The sequence below is a fragment of the Ursus maritimus genome, unplaced genomic scaffold (assembly GCF_017311325.1).
Source record: "Ursus maritimus isolate PB19 unplaced genomic scaffold, ASM1731132v1 scaffold_28, whole genome shotgun sequence".
Lineage (NCBI taxonomy): Eukaryota > Metazoa > Chordata > Mammalia > Carnivora > Ursidae > Ursus > Ursus maritimus.
Genome location: NW_024425341.1, coordinates 20250566 through 20269142, shown reverse-complemented (window position 1 = coordinate 20269142; position 18577 = coordinate 20250566). Strand labels below are relative to the sequence as shown.

Sequence of the window (18577 nt, the reverse complement as noted above, 5' to 3'; positions counted from 1 at the left end):
CAGCCCAGTTCTCTTGCTTTTCCACAGGGTTGGTGTAGGGAAAGATGGGCCTCCCACTGCATTTCCTGGAATCCTCCCGAATCAACATCGAGAGGACACTGAATGGTTAACCTGCAGGGCCCAAACCACTGGAATGTACTTCAAGAAACACTTTCCGAGTAGCTTTTAGGCTCAAGGCACTTTCCTTGGCTGTTCAGAAATGATTAAGACAAGGTCCTGGCCCTTAAAAAATGATGCACTGAAATATGGAGATTGGAAATATGCAAATGTATGCAACGCAGAGATCAAACTAAACTCATAGAAGGAGCGCTCGGTCAGAACCCTGCTGTGGGTCAGGGGAAAGCTCATGCTCTTCTGGGAAAGCAGCTTTCTTTCTAAGTCGGGGGTAGGATCTGCGATGGCCCCCGGGGATGGATTCGTTTAGAGATGAAGCTGGAAGGGTGACTGTATGCCAGGCTGGAGGTCAGCTGGAGCAGAGGCGTGGTTGATAGGAAAGCCAAGGGAATATTTCAGGAGGAACGGGGAGTCCAGTCTCATTGGGGTACGTAATTTGCGAAAGAGGAGTCATATCTGATTACGCTTGGAAAGTAAGTTTAGACCTCCTTGGGCATTCCTCCAGAGATGATTCTGTGTGTGAATTCAAGGGGAGTCCATGAACGCTTTCTAAGTTACCACAATTTGTAACAACTACCACAATAACCAGAATTTAAAAAGAACAATCAAGCTTCTAATTCTTTTGAAAAAAGATATTTAATTTGAATTTTCTTCTATAAACTTCCAGAAGGCATTTTCACACTTTACAACGTTCCCATCAGGCTTCTGGGTTTTTTTTATTTCTTTCTTCGGCAGCACTTGCGGCCCCCGGAAGAGCAGCGGCCGATCTGCTCCTCCCGCGGCAGGCAGCTGACCAGGGCGCACCGGCCACCCCTTATTCGGCAGTAATACCTCTGCAGCGTGTTTATAATCCCTCCGTGTCCTGCAAGGGAGAAGGAGAACACGCGGGCAGGCTTTAGTCCAAGTCCAGGGCTTGGAATTCCCCAAACACCTGATCTGGTACCTTTCTTTTATTCTTCCCTCGCCCCTCCCCCCCACTTCTACTTAGGGTCAGGGGGTTGAAAGTGAGTTCAGTTATAATCCTAGTTGTTCACTCATAGGGATGAACACATACATACATTTCTTGGCATGAAGAAATGAGAAAACACACGTTATAAAGATACTGCTTCGGATTTGGTAGCTACCAATTTGTAGTTTCCTTTATAAATAAAACATTATTCTGATCACTATCCCCAGGGAATTGTTAGGTTTTTCTTTTATGTTAGAGTGTTTTCTTTCTTTTCTTTTTTTTTTTTTTATCACTTTTTCCTTTTTCTGTAAAATGAGAAGTAAAGTAGAAGAAGGCTGAAGCAAGCAACTGGCCTGTGCTTCTGTGGGCCACAGCTCAGCAGTGGACCGCGGTGGCAGTGGGGGAGAGGTGTGGTCTGCCGGTACGCGCAAGCGCGAGAGCCTGCAGGGGCTGGGGCTGGGGCTGGGGCCGCAGGGGCCCCCAGGGGTTCGCAGCCGCGCAAAGACTTCACCTGGCAACCACTAAAGCTAGTAAGTGGAAGTCTGCACTTCTGATCTCAGAGTAAATCCATCTTCCCTGTTGGGGTTAAAGTTTTTTTTATCACTTTCTCTATGTCTCATGAGCAGGTAAGGTTCGTCCCTTTCCACGAAGGGGTGGTCTTCGTGAGCTATTTAGTCTCTGAAAAGATCAGGAAAACTGCTTCAAGATCCTTGATGATTCTCACCAGGAAAAAGGAAATGGTGACGTCTGTTCCCATACAACAAATCTGCCTGGTCTAAAGTTCCCACAGGAATGGAGAGGGACTGACTCTGATGACATATTTGCAATTCCGTCAACCCTGTCGCCTCCCAGCCCCCTTACCTGGAACGGGCATCAAGAACAGCAACGGCAACAGGAGGAGAAGGTAATAGATCCTCATGGCCGACAGGCTTCGCAGCGCGCTCAGACTGGATGGCAAGGTGTGCTCGTCCACTTTATAAGGATTGCAGGACACACAGCCACAGGTACAAGTAAGCCGCGGCTGCAATTCCTGTAATAGTACAATGATGACGATATGACGTGTTTCCCGATGCCTCATGCCAGTGTCTCTCACCTCACAGACCACGCCCACTCAGCCCGAGTTAATTGCGAACCTAAAGGGTGAAGCAAGCCTGATGTGAGCACACAGCTCTCTGGATGCCCTCTAGGCTCCAGGAGCACGTCTAGCTCTAGCTGGGACCTGGCTAGCCGTGTAGGTGGCAAAGACCCTCTCCTCTCGGGAGCATTCCCAGGGCGTGTAATTGGGAGCTGCCTTGCCCCCACTGTGATACTTCTAAGCTATCTTCCTAAAGTCCTAGAAGATTCTGAAACTCACGTGGGACCGAAGCAGTCCAGCTTTGGACCTATTCAGAATCTAGGTGTAAACTCAGGCGGGGTCACACCTGGAGCCTGCACAGGCACGCCTGAAATCGAGATAAAATGGGATCAGCTTCTAGATAGTAGGAAAGGGAGGAAGAACGGGCTACTCTCCAGAGCCCCTGACCCTATGCTCTTTGGCGTGTGATGTGGGCTATAACTTGGGGGAAAACGTGACTTACATTTCATCACTGTCTGAAAACTGTCAGATTCATGAGTCAAGGTGTCTCATTCTCCATCAGAGAAGGAGAATGCTGGCATGATGTATTTGGTGGACTGGCACCTCTTCCTTGTTGATGACACTCCCTATACAAATAAGGGGCTTAGGAAGGTACTTTTAAGACTTCTGGTTACTCATGGCTTGGGAGCATTCAAGGAAGTCCAAAAAGAAAAAAAAATGTTGGACTTAAATGTTAAGGAATCCATTAGTGGTTTGTATTTGTCGATAGATTGTCTAATTGGGAGCTGAAGTCACCATGACATTGCCTGGCTGTTGTGTTGCGTGAATGCAATTATAACGATCCACCAAGGTTCCAGGTATATCAGTTCTAGGAGTGTATGTGCGGGATCCTGGTGCACCCATCGGGGTCTGCAAGCATCTCTGAACACCTCCCATAGATAGACAAGTGCCATATGCTCGGGGCCAGTGCGATGGAAGGGGGTGAGAGGCAAAGAGGGACCAGTTGAGGTTCTTTCTCTCAGAGAGCACCTGTGTAGGTAAAGACAGAAACCACAGAGGGGGGCATTTTGACAAGTGTCATAGTAAGGGTTCTAGCACAGGGGTATGGAAATGCAGACGAAACGTAATTCACAGTGAAAGGCAGGTTAAATGACTTAAGAAGGGTTTCAAATTGTAGACACTTCATTTTTTTTAAATCAAAATTTTCTCGAAGTTCAGGATTTAAGACAAAGCACTTTTTTTTGTTTGTTTTTTGTTGTTCTTTTTAATTAGAGAGAGGAGGGGAGAGGGGCAGAGGGGGAGGGAGAGAAAGAATCCTAAGCAGGCTCCATGCCAAGCGCAGAATCCCATGCAGGGCTTGATCTCACGACCCTGAGATCATGACCTGAGCCGAAATCAAGAGTCAGACACTTAACAATGAGCCACCCAGATGCCCCCAAGCAGGTGTTTTTAAGTGGGGAAGGAAGTGAGTGTGGGGTGGGGCAGGTGTTGGCTGTGCAGACAGCCTTGCTCAGGCTTACATGGGATGAAGAGGGCGGGGTGGGCGTTGGAGGAACGTACAACCCGCTCTCAGCCCAGGTGCGGGGCTGGAGTCAACCAAGCGTCAGGTCTCAGGGGATGATTTACTTTTCCACATGGAAAACAGACGTCCACAGTGAACTCTTGGCTTAACTGGTTCCTTCAAAGACTGGAAGGTGTTTCTAAGGCAATGCCACTATTTTAGAAGAGGCTCTTTGGGAATGAAAGCTATTTTTCCTCATCAGCTGATTTGGAAGCTGGGCTTGGGGACTGGGCTCTGGCAGTGGCACCCTCCTCACTACAAAATGAATTTTGAGGAGCATTTGAGAAGGTTTCTAAAAGTTATGAATGCTTGCGGTAAAAATTCGAATAATGGAAGAGTTAGACAATGTTCTTCCCTTTTCCTCTACCTGGGGGACCCACTGGTAACTGTGGTTTGCCTTCTTTTTGGCTATTACGTGTGTGTGTGTGTGTGTGTGTTATATATATATATGTGTGTGTGTGTGTGTGTGTGTGTGTGTTTACTGTGAAAAATACGTGTAGCCAGTGCAGTCCTAGTAGTTACACATTTCCCAGGTGGTCACGAACACGCGCCTGCGGGGCCTGATGCACTAGGAAGAGCGGGTGCTGCTAGCCGGCCCTGGAGCCGGGAGCCGGGAGCTTGGAACCGCAGACCCCACCCACCGACGCGCGGCCCTGCTGGATTCGCTCTCAGCTCTAACGCGCTTTCCCGATGTTGATAAAGTCGAGGAGAGACGTCAGTTACTTAACGTTTGTATTAGACTTGCCGCTAATCTGTGGTTGTTTTTTTTTGGGTTTTTTTTGGTTTGTTTTTTTTGAATTCTGGGTTTGAAAATATGGAGCTGAGATTTGGTTGATGCAGGTTTTGGGTGGAGGCCAGACCACCGGACCCTGGGTTTGGAGAGGGAAGTTAGCGGTTTAACTGTCAGCCCTAACACCGAATATCTGAGTTTCCCTGAGGAAGTTCCGTAGCTCTCTGAGCATCTGTGCCTCGGCAGCAAGCAGAGAGAGCAGTGTATGTCCTGCGAGCCCACCGTGGAAGCCCGCGGAGTGAATGCTGTGAAATTGACAGAAAACAGCAAATTACCACGTGACCCGGGTATTACCTGTGGGGCCCTCAGGAAGCGTGATCATTGAGGGGATGGTAATACTCAGGCAGCTCAAAGACGATGGCCTGGGCTCCCAACACGGGAATCCAGGGTATCCACTCCTTTCTTTATCACAGCCAAGCGTGGCCCAGCCACTCTCTTCATCTTGTCATGCCCCCTGTTGGGTGAGTTACCCAGGCAATGAGAGTCATTATCCCAGCCCTATGGTTGAGGACACTGGGGTGTAGGTTGAGTGACTAGCCCTAGGCCACCCAGATTGTCAGTGGCCATACTATGAACTTCAGGAGCCCCTGCTCCCCAGGGACCATACAGATTGGCCAAAGGGATGCCTTAGCCGAAGAGGGGAGGGCAGGAGGTGGTGAGACGCTGGACGTCAGGAGGTATCTCCTCTGTGCCTCCAATTCCTACCAGAAAGCCACCTCTTCCATGGTCCCAGCTTCCACCAGGCAGGTCCGCCACAACCTGTTGGGTGCTCCGTACCCTAGGCTTTGGAGAGGAATATCGTGGAAACATACTGTTTAAACACACTGCAGGGATAAGCAGTGTGTGCATTAGAGCACAAGCGCCAGAGGGGCCCCGGGGCCACACAGTCGGCTGAGGGTCTTTGGAGACAGCTTTATCAGTGTTCCCTGGGCCTCGGGTCTCAGCCCCTGCTTTTAATATTAACTCCTTCCCCCTTCGGTCCCTCTGGCTCTAGGGACAGTAGTGCCTTTCTGCTGCTGCGAATTCTGAGGCGACTCACCATACATTTGGCTTCTCAGCTTTGTTTGGATAACCGTCTATATTAAATTCTCCCCATTTGAGGTTCTTAAATGTATTTCAGTTTCTCTGGTTGGACTTTGTCTTCAAAGTCCATGCTTAAACCATCACAATATTAAAGTTCCGTCCATTCCTGTCCTTGTGATGTTGACGCATTGTCAGCAGCTAGAATAATGCTTTGCTCTACACAGCCCTCCCGAATACCTTATCAGCGGCTCAAGGTTTCACACGAAGTGGGGTCTTTGAGGCGGTGGTGGTAGGGGGTTACAAGTCGATGCCAGCTTGCTGCGGCCTCTTGTCTACCTGTTCTCACAATCCTATATGCTTCCCCTGTAGGTGTATGTCTGAGTTATCCCAGCTATTTAGCTGACTTGGTTTTCTACTAAATAATGTAAGCAAGGCAACAGGAAAAAGAAAACCTTCCTCCAACTATGTAACCATAGATTACCTTGTCTTCCAGAAAGGTAGCAAACTGTAGGCCTCTAGTTGGGAACCGTCCATGGAGGTACCTTGTTCTGCCAGTGGATCAGGCCTCCAGGGAGGTTTGAAAGCCCAGCTGAGCACGCAGTCCCGCCTGCCCTGCTTTGTGCCTTGATGTGTTGCAGAACTCCTGAAGGCATGTGAGCTATGCCTTCCTGCTTTAGAAGATCCTGTCTTCCCTCCAAACCCAAGTCAGAGGGCTACTTCTCAAGGTCAGGAGGTGGGCTAGGAGAAGCCGGGGCTTTATTCCACACAGGCTGAGTTGTCTGTCTTCACCAAACCTCCTAGTGCGGACAAATCCTCTATCATCCTCAGCAAGCTTTCTTGGCATTTTTGTATCTTGCAGGCATGAACAAAGATCGTTGTCCCTTCAGCTTCCTGCAAATGCCCCTGTACTGTGAACACTTTATTTGCTGTTGGGCTCCATCCCTGTACAAAAAAAGGAGGGGCAGACATGTCAGTGGAAAGGCAAGGGAGGTGTGCAAAGAAGGGACAAGAGCTGGGCCTGAGGGACTGACCAGGAGTCACAGGACGCCGTTGGGTTGATGGGGTCCACTACAGAGTCAGACACAACTGTCCCCAGGAGCTACCACAGAGGTGGCGAAGCGTAGAGCCAGGTTAGGGAGCAGTGAATAGTCTAGCCTGGACAAGCATGTTGGATAGGTTTGCATTTAATTCGGTAGACAGGCCATGGATTCGTGAGAAACTAGATCTAAGATTTAAATTCTCTAATAGGCTGAGGACCCACTGACGGCTCCTTCAAACACCACTGAGGGGAAGGGTTGAGAATGCTGTGCATACAATGGGGTAACTCCCAAATGCTTGTGTTTTGAAGACATTTACGTCATCCTCTTGCAAGTGGTGTCAATGATTGGTCTGGGAGCTGAGCCACTGGGAGGCGAGTACTGATGCCCAGGGATGGCCCTGGGTCCCCTGTTCCTCTGCACCCCCCCCCCCCAAGCAGCAGTGTGGTTCTCCAGCAACCAGACACAGTCCAGAGGAAGAAGGTCTCAGGAGAGGCACAGCCTGTTTTCTCTGCCCAGGGGCTGTGATGTGGGGAACAAAGCAGAAGGGAATGTAGATAAAATTAAATTTCCTTGTAACCTGCAGCCCATTGACAAACCCTTGAGGCAGGCAGAGCATGACTTTCCTCCAGGAACTCCCAACTGCCTTTTTTTTTTTTAAGATTTTATTTATTTGAGAGAGAGACAGAGAGAGCATGAGCAGGAGGAGGGGGAGAGGGAGAAGCAGACTCCCCACAGAGCAGGGAGCCCGATGCAGGACGCAACCCAGGACCCAGGATCATGACCTGAACTGAAGTCAGACGCTTAACTGACTGAGCCACCCAGGTACCCCTTAGAAACTCCCGACTGTGTCAACATTAATGCCTTGCTAGAGGGAAAAACAGCCTTAGCTTGATAATATGCTAGGTCTCCAGGATCCTGTGAATCTTCTTTAACATATGAAAATTCTGTTGGAAACTTCCTCTGTCTTTACCTCCCCCAACTCCCAAGTATATAATCAGCCACCCCTCACAACCCCGATGCAGCTCTTCCGCCCACGGGTCCCGTCCCCCGGCTTTAATAAACCCCCGTGCTTTTGCACCAAGAATTCTTTCTTGGCTGTCGGCTCCGAACCCCAACATCTCCACATCAGCCAAAATTCTGACTCAGAGACTGCCGGGGAGGGCAACTGAGCCTATGACCGCTTCTGTGGTCTTACGCTGGGACTCACTGAGGCCCCGCACGTCGACCACACACTGAAACCTCCTACACCACAATGCTTACTCCTCATTTCTTTATATGCAGAATAAATTACTTTGAAGACAGGGTGCTGCTTTTCTAGGTTCTCCACACCCACCAGGTTTTACCTTCACACAGCCATTCCCCACGCTTCCCAAACAGGACCTCTCTAATGCAGCCGGACTCCCGGACTCCCCACCGTTGTCCGTGGTGAGGGGCCATCCCTCAGGATTTGACTCGTGGGTCTAGCAGACACAGGCATACACTTAGCTCTGGGCAAGGGAGAATAAAAGAAAGTGATTCCATACCCACATTCTGCACCAACTCTCCGCAGAGAGCTCCCGTCAGTGCCTCCTTGGGTCACACGTGCAAATCCCCCCACATTACCCTCCTTGACTTTCCTTCGAGTGAGGGCCAGGTTTTCCTGATGCCGTCTGAGAATATTACAAGCACAAGAAGACATGAGAGGCCTCATGTGGTGGAATGGGACCTCTCAGGAGAGCAGAGTCAGAAGATTATGTTGTGTCCAAAGGTGAGCCCTTAGGTAGTGCCTGCTGTATGCAGTGCTGGACGTTCACTGCAGCCAAGTTCTTGGGCTCGCCGAGTGCATCTTCACATTATATCCCGGCTGGGGCTTGAAGGGTGGACCCTTCCACTTATGGTCACACCCAGGTCAGCTCCTAGAGAAAGAGAAAAAAACGTCTTCAGAATGAATGCAGGTTTTGGGGGGGGGGTTGGATATTTGTCTTTGTAGCTTAGATAACGTGATGCTAGCCTTTCTGAGTAAAAAACCACCCAGATGGTTCAGAGGGCTCAATTTGAGTCGTAGATATAGAGGACCTGGAAGGGAACAGGCACCAACCCTCTCCCCAGTGGGTCACCATGTTCCAGACTCTCCCTCAAATTTTTGTTATTTGCACCTGTTCTGGCTTCTCCCTCTTGCTCAGGAGGAAGTTGTTCCCTTCCGTGGCTCTCCCGTCTACGCTCTTTGAACCCTGCCTTTTTAAACCAGAAACCATTACTAAACCCTTCTACTCTCTTTTCCCACTGGGTCCTTCTCTGTACTCCACACTCACAATTCTTCATTAAAAAATAACCTGCGCTTGACCCTTCTTTTCTCCTGAAACCATGACATCACCCTCTTTTTTCATTCATTACCAAATTTCTCAAAAGAGTGGTCTGGGCTCATGTGGCCTCCTATGCCCTCAGCCCATTGCTCCCCAGTTGATTGCTTCCTGGCATCTGTCTCAGGAAATCCCTTCCAAATAGAATCAAGTGTGATTGGTGCCAGCATTTACCCAAGTACCGAGCGGAGAGAACAAGGGTGCTGACACCACCAGGCACGGAAGGAGAGAGAGTCAGGCTGACGATGGGACCCCTTTTAGCAGGCTGAAACTGGTTCAGGAATTTGAAGCCTTAGCAGGGATGTGATGCTGTGTGCCTTTCCCAGAATCTAAAATCACACAAACCTGGTAGGGAATGAATCTCCCAACTCCTGAGGGCAAAATCAAGAAGGAGTGAAGTACATAAAAATTCATTTATAAGCCTACCGTACCATCCTCCTACCCATCTGACAACAATATTTTCTTTCCAAGCGGAATGGTGTGTGTATGATGCATTACTTTCTGTTTATACTTTTACATTCTGATCAGATTCTTTCACTGCGTTTCATGCTCAGCCCCAGTGAAGCCTCATCGCATAGCAACACCTGCCGCCAACCTACGCGGTCTGCTAGCTGCTTCCTTGGGAGGGACTTTGAGAGTGTCGGAGGCTCTTACAACTCACCGGTGGGCTGGGGGCTGGGTGCACGAGGAGATGTACTCAAAGGCAAGAGGTGGCACCCCAGGGAAACATTTTAAAAACATAGGACTTGTGCCACTCTGATGTAATCAGAACTGAAACTTGAAATAAACCTATCAGCTACTGTTGCAATAGGCACTGGGAAAGCATCGGGTGTTTCACACATAAGGACTGGCACCTACGGAGCTGTTAGTATGTACGGAGCACGAGCACGTGTATGTGATGGGTGCTTCAGTGCGTTTTTTGTGACAAAAAGGTGTGAGGTCACTATTACAATCTAGATTTTAAGGATATGGAAAATGAAGCCAAGAGGAATGAAGTAACTTGGTAAAACCCAAGTTTGGAGCCCAGATAGGTCAGGTTCACAGATTATGCTGAGTTAGGATTATACCAGTCTGCTGCCTTAGGTCATTATAACGATGTTTTGTTGGTTTGTTTTAAATTCCGGTTAGTTAACATACAGGGTAACGTTAGTTTCAGGTGTACAATTTGGTGATCCAACACTTACACATAACTATGTTTCATATCTGGTTTTGGCCAAAGGTTTCAAGAGTGTGGTTTCCAGTGGAAAAGTGTATGATGCCGTGTGGTGGGAAAGAACGCAACAGGACTGGGGAAGTGAAGCCAGACCTCACCCACTTGACCCAGACTACAGAGCTGCTTCCGAATTCCCAGACGAGTGCCTCACGGAAGTGGTCACCGTGGCAGGTATGATGCCAGGGCATCGAGAGAAATGCAAGCAAACGATGAATTTGGCATCTCTATGTCAATCTCCTCTTCCCTATTTAAAAAAAGGTTTTTCGGGGCACCTGGTGGCACAGTGGTTAAGCTTAAGCGTCTGCCTTCAGCTCAGGGCATGATCCCTGCGTTCTGGGATCGAGCCCCACATCAGGCTCCTCCGCTGTGAGCCTGCTTCTTCCTCTCCCACTCCCCTGCTGTGTTCCCTCTCTCGCTGGCTGTCTCTGTCAAATAAATAAATAAAATCTTTAAAAAATAATAATAATAATAAAAAAGGTTTTTTGGTTGCATACATCAGGAAGCAAACTCTTTCTGTAAAGAACTGTACAGTAAAAAAAAAAAAAATGAGGTTTTGCTGATCCTACAGTTTCTGTTGCAACTACTCCGCTCTGCGGGTGTGACGCAAAAGCAGTCGGAAGCAATATGCAAACACATGGGCGTGGCTTTGTTTCAATAAAACTTTATTTCTATAAATAGGTAGCAGCTGGCTGTAGCCAGTGCCCCATGGCTTGCGGGCCCCTGGCTTGCATTTGTGAGGCTAGGAGAGTGGAGGCAGCGTCTAAGACGGCCTGTGATGAGCCCCACCTTCTAGTATTCATGCCCTTGTGCCATCCCCTCCTTGTCCTGGTGGACTCGCCTCATTGACTCCTTTCGAACACATGGAATAAGGCGGTAGTGATGGACGCCACTTCTGGGGTGAGGTTATAAAAGACTGTGAATTCAGTTTGGGGTGCTCTCTGCTCTCTGCCTTGCTGACTTTGAGGGAAGCCGGATGCCATATTTACAGCTGCCCTATGGAGAGAGGCCCATTTGGCAAGGAACCGAGGGAAACTTTTGGCCGACCCAGTGAGGAACTTAAGTGACTCTTAATCTACTTCGGCCACGGACCGCGTGAGTGAGCTTCATAAAGCGGATCGTTCTCTGCTGAGCTTTCGGTGGAATTGCAGCCTGGCTAACAGCTTGACCGGAACGTCATGAGCGCCTTGATCCAGAAGCACCCAGCCAAGCTGTGCATGGTTCCCACGACCTACAGAAACCCACAGATCCTCAGCATTTGTTGTTGTGCAACGGGGAACTACCACAGTGGGTATAGCACAAACAACACAAGACATCTGGAGGCCTACGTCCTGGGGCCAGGCTTCCTGAGAATGCAGGTTAGCTGCTTACCCGTCTGGACCCTCCAATTCCCCCTGCCTGCCAAAGGGATGTGAGTCATGAATTTCTGAGGTTATTACAAGTCTAAATCCTCACAGTTCATTGAACAGAGTCAGAGCAATATCTAATGAATCAGAAACCCATGGTGAAATAGAGCCTCCCAACTAATTTTGCTATTAATTGCTGACATTTAAAGGAGTCAAGATTCTGTATAAAAATCCATCTCCCTGACTTCTTCAGAAAAATATGATGATTTAACCACTGGGGCCCACACTCATACGTGGGAACGCCAAGGTGTATGCAAATATCTCTGCCCCTTTACATAGAATAAAAGCCCCTTAAATCAGAACCTCCATTCACTATCTTTCATTGGCTTGGCTCACTTCTTCAAAATGCCTGGCTCTGCTGGGCTTTAAGGAGTCACGTAAGTTATGTCTGATGTTGCTTTGAGATCTTTCCTTTAACAGGGCAAAGGTGTTCTCTCACCTGAAGTAATTTAGCTCTGACACTTCTGGGAATCCTTGCTTCTCCTTCCACTGCTCCGCCCGCCCCCTCCCTCCCCACCCTCTTGCCGTCACTGTACACGCGGTTTCTATTTTTCTACATTGCCCGTATTTGGATTCTCATTCCTCTGAGTGCCGGCTCGTGAAAAAGCAGTCTATCAAGATAGGTATATATGTACCTGCTGATTTAAACCTCCATGACTCAAAATTTATCTTGTGTTAAGGGCATACTTGTGTTTTGTTATAAGCATTTCACAAGATGTATGTTTTAGGAAACACTCTGGCCTCGGGCCAGATCTTGGCTTTAGTACGCTACTTATGTACACACATGCATAGCTCGCAACACCGGCTCAGACTTGCACATCCAGCATGGAACGTGTCCACCTGACGACAACCTATAAAAACTGGGGGGGGGGTAACAAAAATATCTAGATGTTGTCACATGTGGTCCATATTTTAGAACAATAACTTTGATCATGGTCTGGATTTTAATTCTCCTGGAGACTGACGTTTGGAGACCACCCATCCACTGTGTTCATAGTGCTGTGAATATCATGGTCCACTGAGCAAGAGAGACTCGGTGGCCAGGATGGGGGCCGCTGCTTTGCAAAGGGGCGAGATTTGCTTCTGTCCAGTTGGTTCCCTGTAGGCTCTTGGGAGCTAGATTTTCTTCAAGAGAATTGGTGCTCAATGTCACAGGCTGCCTTGTTCTGGTCCCTGAAGTTTCTATTAAATGTCCCACTTTCCTGACTTTGAGTATTTCCCTCTTTCTTGGAGAGATCTGGAAGCTCCAAGTATCAGCCTGCAGACCCACTACAAAGCCACGCCCACTTTCTCAACAAGCGAAAACTATTTTGTCTTCATTTCAGTCTAACTGGAACGGCCTGTCTTTCCCTNNAACCCTCCTCTAAATCTGTATCTTTTCCTGGTCTCTTTGTTCTGCTGCTGTGGACTGAGCTCAGTCCTTCTCTGTCTTGCTCTTGCTTTCTCTCTGCCTCCTTTTATCTCTGTCTCTGTGTTCTTGTGTCTGTCATTATCCATCTCTCACTGTGTTCTCTGTCTTTAATCATTGAGTGTGTGAATGTGAGTGTGTGTGCACGCGTGCCCATGCATGCCCACACTGCCTGGTGGCCTCTCTACCTGTGCTTTTGAGGACGATGCAGTGGTCTCTGGTCTCGGGGTCTCTCCATACCAGAGATCTCTTCTGGACTGGCTACAGTGTTCCCAAGCTCTTAGGACCATCCTCTGCAGCCAGGCAGGGAACCCTTCGTCCTCTGGCCATCTGGTGCCTCCAAGGCTCTCTTGGGAGAGCGTGACCAGCACACAGCCCTGCTTCTGTTAGCAGCCTTGCCACAAAGCTCTGGAGAGACACATCCGTTGAAGATGCATGGAGAATAAATAACAGAGACGTGAATCGACCCTGATATTTCATCCCTCAATCTCTACCCATGTCCACACAAGCATGAGCTCAGGACGGTCACTGGCATTTCTCCATCCTTTGGAGACAGTCTCCTACAAAGAGAAAAGCCCTGTTCTCTAGTGTGAGAGATCTATTTCTATTTTTACTTCTACAGGGCAAATAAACAAGGAGGCTGTTCGTTTTCCTACGCCCTATTTTGTTTGCTCTTCTTTGAAGGTCCCAACTCCCCCAGCCCACCGTCCTCACGTTCCCCAGGAGGGCATCATCATTTGCTTGGATCCTACCTGGAAGAACCCAGCTTCACTTCCTGGGATATGAAGGGAGGGGAAGGCGCTCCTTAATGCTCCCAGGGAGCCTCGGGGTGGAGCAGGACAGAAACCAAATGCTCCTTTGTTGAACAATGGGTTCCTGACTCTTCCGGAAGTGAGAAATATCTTAGCAATTAGGGAACTGTTTCCTTCCTCACTCCGAGTTAAGCCTGTGTGGTCCTCAAAACCCAATGTCTGTTCTGAGGAGCTGCACGTCCAACAGGGTCAGGAGCTGAAGACAGAGCTGTAGTCACCCGCTGTGCAGGCACTCACGAAGCCGGCCTGAGGTGTGGGACCACTCACACCACCCTTGCAAAGCCCAGCCCTTCCCAGTTTAATGTTCTCTGGAGCACGAGGGTCCCCCCTGGGTGTCCTGCTGCCGCCCACGGGGCCACCCCAGCTTGTGCAGGTGAATGGAAAGAGGTGGCGGATGAAAGAGGGTCACCTCTCCCTGTGGGGGGATGGCCGGGGGAGAGCCCGAGGGTGGGCTGAAGGAGAACAATCTGGGTGCAGGCGCTGAGGCTGGAATGGGAAGTACACCCTGGGGTAAGACCAACTCTCTAAAGGATCTAAGCAAAGGGACTTTCCTTCTAGAATGTGGGGGAAAACATTAATTTACCAGACTTTAATTTTTTGCCTTTCTTTGATAAGATTTCCAGGAACGTGAGTAAAATATTGTCTGTACCAGAAAGCTCCATTTTCAGAGTGTTGGGGAGTGTGTGTGCAGGACCGCTGGGGAAGGGGAGAATCCTCGAGGTCCCCCGCGATGCCTCTCTGTGTGCTTGTGGGGCGGGGGCATCACCAGGGGCCACGGCCGGGAGGGCTCGGCCATGACCCTGTGCACGAGGCCATGGTTGTCAGCTCTGAAAGCACAATAGCTTCACTCAGTACCTTCACAGAAACAGCTAAGGATCCCGTCGGCTCCCTGCAGTGGTTCCTGGGGCATAATGAGTCAGTGTGACAAGCTGCCACTGCCGCACTGGGAACCAGGCTCTAGAGGAAGATGATTTCTTAAGGGTGAGGACACTCCCAGGCTTGGGGACAGACCTCACTGTCTGTACTCCTCCAGGTTCCTCCCTGTGGCCAGATAGCAGCAACGATCAAGTGAAATGTGCAGCTTTTCCAGTTGCTTCGGTCATGCTCACCTGTGACAGGTACCACGCCTGGCATCAAGCACCACCCCGAACACCCTGTCTGTGAGTCACTGTGACTCCACTCTCAGTCGGTCGGGCGGGCCTGAATTCCAGGGAGCTAGGGGCTGCCTCCTGCACGGCCCGGTCTGCCGGGAAAGGGCTGGACCTCCGCTGCCTCGCACCATGTATGTGTGAGCCTGCCTCGCCTGCCTCGGTTGTCCTCCCAGTCGTTCTGGCTTTGGCAGGCTTTGCTCACATGGAGGGAGCTGTGTCAAGAGACACCTCCTCATTACAGCAAGAAGGATGGAGAGGCAGAGCCAGTCTGGGAAGCCTTCCTTGCAGGAGTCCTTCAGCTCCAACAGCATTCCTGTCTCTAGGTGCTAGTGCCCACCCTGGGCCACGCTGGCAGAGTCTGCGGTCTCACTGGCAGCTGCTCACTCCCCTCTGCTGCGGGGGCAGAGCCAGCGGGATGCGGGGCGTGGGGGCAGAGTCCCCGAGGCTCCCTGCATTCTAGTAAGGGCTGGTTGGATCACCCTTGCAGGTGCCATGGAGAGGATTCATCCTTAACTTCCTTCCTTCACTTCTTCCTCTTCCCTTCCTCCCCGTGCTCCCCAGACACTCACTCTTGCACTTGTCATGTCCTGTCACCATGTTCCATCTGCTTTGGGAGCCAGCTCCTCGCTGTAGGAGGCCCCCGGGGCCAGCTCACCCGGCTCCACCACGTTCGAATCTTCCTTCTTCCCTCTTTGTGCACCTGCTGTGCAGACCCCCACCCCATGGCCATGGCCGGAGAGCTGCAGCCCTGCCCCGCTGCCCTGGCGGGGGGGGGGGGGGGGGGGGGGTCTTTTCTCTCCCCCCCCTGAGCTGCAGACGGGATGCCTACACCAGACGAGTCCCAAGGTAAGAGCGGGCTGCGGTTGGCTTCTGTGGCTGGCTCAAGCCGGAGTCTCTGCATCTCCAGTTCTTTTCAGGTTTCCAAGTAGAGAAATGCAGAGAGACAACAGACTCCAACGTGTCCGTGGATGCTCAGGTGGAAGGATGAGGTGGGCTCAGGCTAACACAGGACGGGGAGAGGGAGATGCTTCGGCGGAAAGCCCATAACTCATTTCCTACCTTGCCCACGCCTGGGGTTACAGGAGCCTTGGCAGAACCCCAAACTCCTTCCACAGAGTCACCCAAATGGCCAGAGGAGGAAGCGCGGACAGCATCCCCTCCTGCTCCTTCACTGGCTCTGTGCTCTCGGGCGTCTCTTTACTCGGTGAGTGTGAGTTTCCTCCTCTCTAAAATCCGGGCAACGAGGACACCTCAGTGCAGATGGCAGATGTAATACAAAAGGCCATTCGTAACATGTGGTTTTCTACTATCCCTGCTGAGACCACACCGATCCTCCCACCAGTATTTATGGAGCTGGAAGGAACACTGTGTGGACACTGCTTCCGCTAGATTTTATAGGATGAGGAAATGAGGTGGAGGGGAAAGGGCCCACCACCGACCTGTCACCAATTCGCTACATGACCCCAGGCAAGCCTTTGGAACCTCCAAATAATACACCCCATTCTGCAGGCTCCCCGGGAGATCAGAACAGAACTTCCTCCCTGAGAGCTGTGTGGCTCTGGGTGAGTCGCTTCACACCTCTGAGCCGTAGGTGCTTTGTCTGGTTTACGGGCACACTCACACCTGCTCCCCAGACAAACTGAGGTAGGTGCCCGAGGGACCCTGAGCACGGGAGCTGGCGCCGAGGAGCTGTCAGGGTGGCGCTGGCTGGGGTACCTTGAGCACAAACCAGGGTCCCTTGGCATTTAGCATGAGAGTTCTTCTGGACCTGGATCCCAAGCAGACCCAGCCTGAGTCATGCATCCCCCTGGGCCCCAAGCTGATGCTCTCTGGACCCTCCTCTGGGAGACCGTGGGCACCGCTCCTCATAGCCAGCCCCACCCCTGCATGAATTCTCAGACTCACCAGGGCAGGCACGTGCTTCCCTGCAGAGGACCCATGTGCCTGTCTCCTGTGTAGTCATCTGGGGATAACCCGCAGGTGGGTACCACCGGCCTGGCATTCAGCGAGGAGGAAGCCCGCAAAGCACAGGTTCATCTGGCATCCAGCCATGCTGAGAACGCTCCGGATTGCAGACGTGCCTGCCGTTCGTGGTTTCTGAGTCTGGCTGATGCTTCCTTCTCCCTCCAGTGAGGGACGTAGCCCAGGACCAGGGGAGGATTTCTGACCTCCCAGGGCTTTTGGTTTCCTCGGCTGCTGAAGTTTATACTTGTGCTGAACTAGCTTCTTTCTCAGTTTTATGGAAGAGGATTGCCAAGGCAGTTCCAAAGGAGTAGTTTTAATATGTCGAGTGATTGCAGCATATTGTTTAAGTGTATGGCCTGTGGCTTTCCAAAAGGACCCTTTAAAAGGCTGTTCTTGTTTGTTTTGTTAGAAACCCATTCCATCCCCCTATTGTTGCATTGCCCCTGCAGACAGGTGATAGTTAGACGGTAGACAGTCACTCTGTGGAGGCGGGGCTGCCCGACTCTGCCCAGTGTGAGGACACGGGGTTTGGCCCGAGAGACTGTCAATGACATTAGCGTGCTTGTCTCCCGTGTGGGCTTGTCAAGGCACAACATCTCACCTTCAGAGGTAGCGAGGGGACAAGCTTCTCACCTTTGTCTGCAGCTTATCTGCACTGCTTGGCAGAGTTCCACTGCTCTTTTATATGCTAGTTGCTCCTTTAAACCGTGCCTTTTCCCTGGTGCCCGAGGCAGCAGGATCTGTTCGGGTCCCAGCGTTAATTTGGTGTGTTCGTGGGGGAGGTGCGTTCAGCGCGTTCCTACATTGCCGTCTTGAACTGCGAGCTAAACCAAGCTCAGCTGCTTTGATTCTTCCTTCCAGTGTCTTCCCATGACAGCACGCTTTCAGAGGACATGGTTTTTATTAAATGATCTCTCTTTTTTTGTCTAAGCTTCTATGGCCAAGAGACAGGGGACAGCAGGCGAATGCTCTTGTGGGGACTCAGGATCCAGGAGGACTCCGTAAGGCATCTCCAGCCCTTGCTCGGGCCCTCCTGCTGCCCACAAGGGGAGCTGCTAACCCCCCCCCCCACCCCGAAAAGGAGTGGGCTCCCAGCTCAGCTGTGAGGCAGTATAACCTAGCAGGGCTAGCAGGGGTTCTGTCCCACTCCCTGGCTCCCTGCCTTTCTGAGGCTCCTGACGGCAGAGGGTGCTCAGCTGGTTACTCTTGGGGGTTGAAACTCCAGCAGACAAGCAGCAGCAGGAAGCAGGCAGGCTCTGCTTTCATTCCTCACAGTTCTGGGGCCGGCCTGCCCCCTCCCCAAAGAAGAGGGCACGGGTGACACTTGAGTACGGTCCCGATGCGTTCAGCGAATGCCCGCAAACCTGTCATGGTATTATAGGGCAGACATGAAAGAGACACTGTAATTTCACTAACGCCCAGAAATGCAGGCTAGAGGGGTTGGTGATTCCGGCTCCCTTGTTCTAGGCGGATCCGATTCCAGCTGGTGGCTTCGTTGGACCCGCGCAAGCCGCTGGGCACCCGTGCGAGGAGCCTGTGAGGATCCAGTGTGCAGGACCCAGTGTGCAGGACCCGGTGGGAGGAGCCGGTGTGCAGGAGCCAGCCTGAAGGCGCGGAAGGCGGCAGCGCGCCCTCTAGGGGTGAGTTCTGGTGTAGACGGACTGCCACTCACCCAGTGGGTTCGGGTTTGGGAAGAACAAGTGGGGTTTTCACCTCGTCTTTACAGGACATGTA

The 18577-nt window shown here is 51.0% G+C and overlaps 1 protein-coding gene across 1 annotated transcript; it reads right to left on the bottom strand.

Moving 5' to 3' along the window:
• Nucleotides 1-755: 755 nt before the first annotated feature.
• LOC103676927 (beta-defensin 103A-like) lies at nt 756-2205 on the bottom strand. Its single transcript, XM_008706141.1, has 2 exons — nt 1925-2205; nt 756-976 (listed from the first exon to the last, which is right to left on the bottom strand). Exons 1-2 carry the CDS (start codon nt 2139-2141, stop codon nt 831-833), a joined length of 363 nt encoding a protein of 120 aa, XP_008704363.1. The 5' UTR covers nt 2142-2205; the 3' UTR covers nt 756-830.
• Nucleotides 2206-18577: the final 16372 nt, after the last annotated feature.

Bases quoted from the DNA above. Each gene is read 5' to 3' on its own strand.
- LOC103676927 (XM_008706141.1), bottom strand. From the start codon at position 2,141: ATGAGGCATCGGGAAACACGTCATATCGTCATCATTGTACTATTACAG. The intron at 977-1,924 runs GTAAGGGGGCTG...TCTCCCTTGCAG, and splicing joins GTTCTTGATGCCCGTTCCAG to GACACGGAGGGATTATAAAC.